The following is a 1,319-nucleotide window of genomic DNA, read 5'->3' on the forward strand; positions in this document are numbered from 1 at the left end:
AGTGCGTCCCTGCTGGGGTCGCCAGTGCATAACCCCCTGCCGGAGACTAATGTACCGCACTGCAGCTTGATGGGGCTGCAGACGACAGCGGGCTGCGCAAGAAGATCACGCAGAAGCTGTGGTTCCGCAATGCATCCCACGAGACCGCTGGGACCGCTGGGACCGCTGAGACCAACGAGACCGCTGGGGTATTGGCCACACAGTTCGCAAACACGTCACTGGAGACAATCGCTACGGCGACGCCACTGCAGACGCTGTTGCTGCGGGCGCGTGGATTGGCGCGGAACGATCTGATTGTGTGTGGGCGCTCCCTGGGCACAGGGTATTTTGCGCTGGAGCTGCAGAAACACAGACCCGCAGGCCACACATTCACGAAGCCCGAGCGGCAGCGTGCCCTAGGCGTGGTGCCGGAGCACCTTCTGGGATTCGGCACGTCCGCCAGTATTCTGGTGGTGCAGTCGCAGTCGGAGTCGCACAAGTCAGTTTAAGCTTATTCAGTGTTTATTTACTCATTAACTGTGCTAGCTCATCGACAGTTGTATTCAGTGCCTTCTGCTGGTTCTCGTATGCCAGCGCCATGGCCTCGCGCTCCTCCTTTGCCTTGTTTAGAAGCTGTGCGTTGGTCGGTATAGGCGCAGTTCCGCGCAGGCGCTCGGACAGATCTTTATCTTCTAGAAGCGAGCGGTCGAGGGCCATGCGGACGTCGCGGCGGCCGGCTGTGCTTTGTGGAGGCGTAGGAGGGCGCAAGGGCGGCTTTCAAATGCTTCATCTGTTTCCGCCGGGCCTTGAGCTCGTCATGTGTGGTTTTGCCTACGTGCGCAGTGCGCTTGGTGGTCTGTAGTTTGCGCTTGAGCGCGAGTTTCTTGTCGACAGTCTTTTTGTGTGCGCCCATTTGGAATAAAGAAAAAAAAAGTGAGAAAGCTATGAAAAGAGAGCTGCAAAAAAAATAGCCATTTGGGTGCACTTGAGTGGGGACATTTGATCGCATGATCGAGGGGATCAGTAGCGATGACTTTTTTGCTTCTGCCTGCTCCAGCTCTGGCCTCTCTTTCCAGAACGCGACGAGTGTCGGTTTTCTTCGCCTTGCAAATTTTATTCCCTTTTATTTTCCCAATTAGATTATACTATAGCTCCTTCACATAGTTCTTGAGATTTAGGAATGAGCGACCAGAACCCCACCACAGATGGCGGGCTTGCTTCGGCCGAAGAGCGCGTCAACGAGAGGCTTCGGGCGGACAGCAAATTCCCGACGCTTACAGAGCTTCTCCACAGTAAGTGACAGAAAAGCACTAGCATTGTGTATGGCGGCCATCTCTTCT

The 1,319-nt window shown here is 55.2% G+C and overlaps 1 protein-coding gene across 1 annotated transcript; it reads right to left on the minus strand.

The window, feature by feature from the left end:
* Positions 1 to 495: 495 nt before the first annotated feature.
* On the minus strand, positions 496 to 915 carry DL89DRAFT_272781 (uncharacterized protein). The gene is made up of 2 exons (XM_040889010.1): positions 703 to 915; positions 496 to 671 (listed from the first exon to the last, which is right to left on the minus strand). The coding sequence occupies exons 1-2, from the start codon at positions 890 to 892 to the stop codon at positions 502 to 504; spliced, it is 360 nt and encodes a 119-aa protein (XP_040739156.1). The 5' UTR covers positions 893 to 915; the 3' UTR covers positions 496 to 501.
* Between the last annotated feature and the right edge of the window lie 404 nt (positions 916 to 1,319).

Source organism: Linderina pennispora, assembly GCF_002104995.1.
Source record: "Linderina pennispora strain ATCC 12442 chromosome Unknown DL89scaffold_131, whole genome shotgun sequence".
NCBI lineage: Eukaryota > Fungi > Kickxellomycota > Kickxellomycetes > Kickxellales > Kickxellaceae > Linderina > Linderina pennispora.

Coding starts and splice junctions, on each gene's coding strand:
- DL89DRAFT_272781 (XM_040889010.1), bottom strand. CDS start 892: ATGGGCGCACACAAAAAGACTGTCGACAAGAAACTCGCGCTCAAGCGC. Junction 672..702: donor GCACAGCCGGCCGCCGCGAC/GTCCGCATGGCC, acceptor GCTCGCTTCTAG/AAGATAAAGATCTGTCCGAG.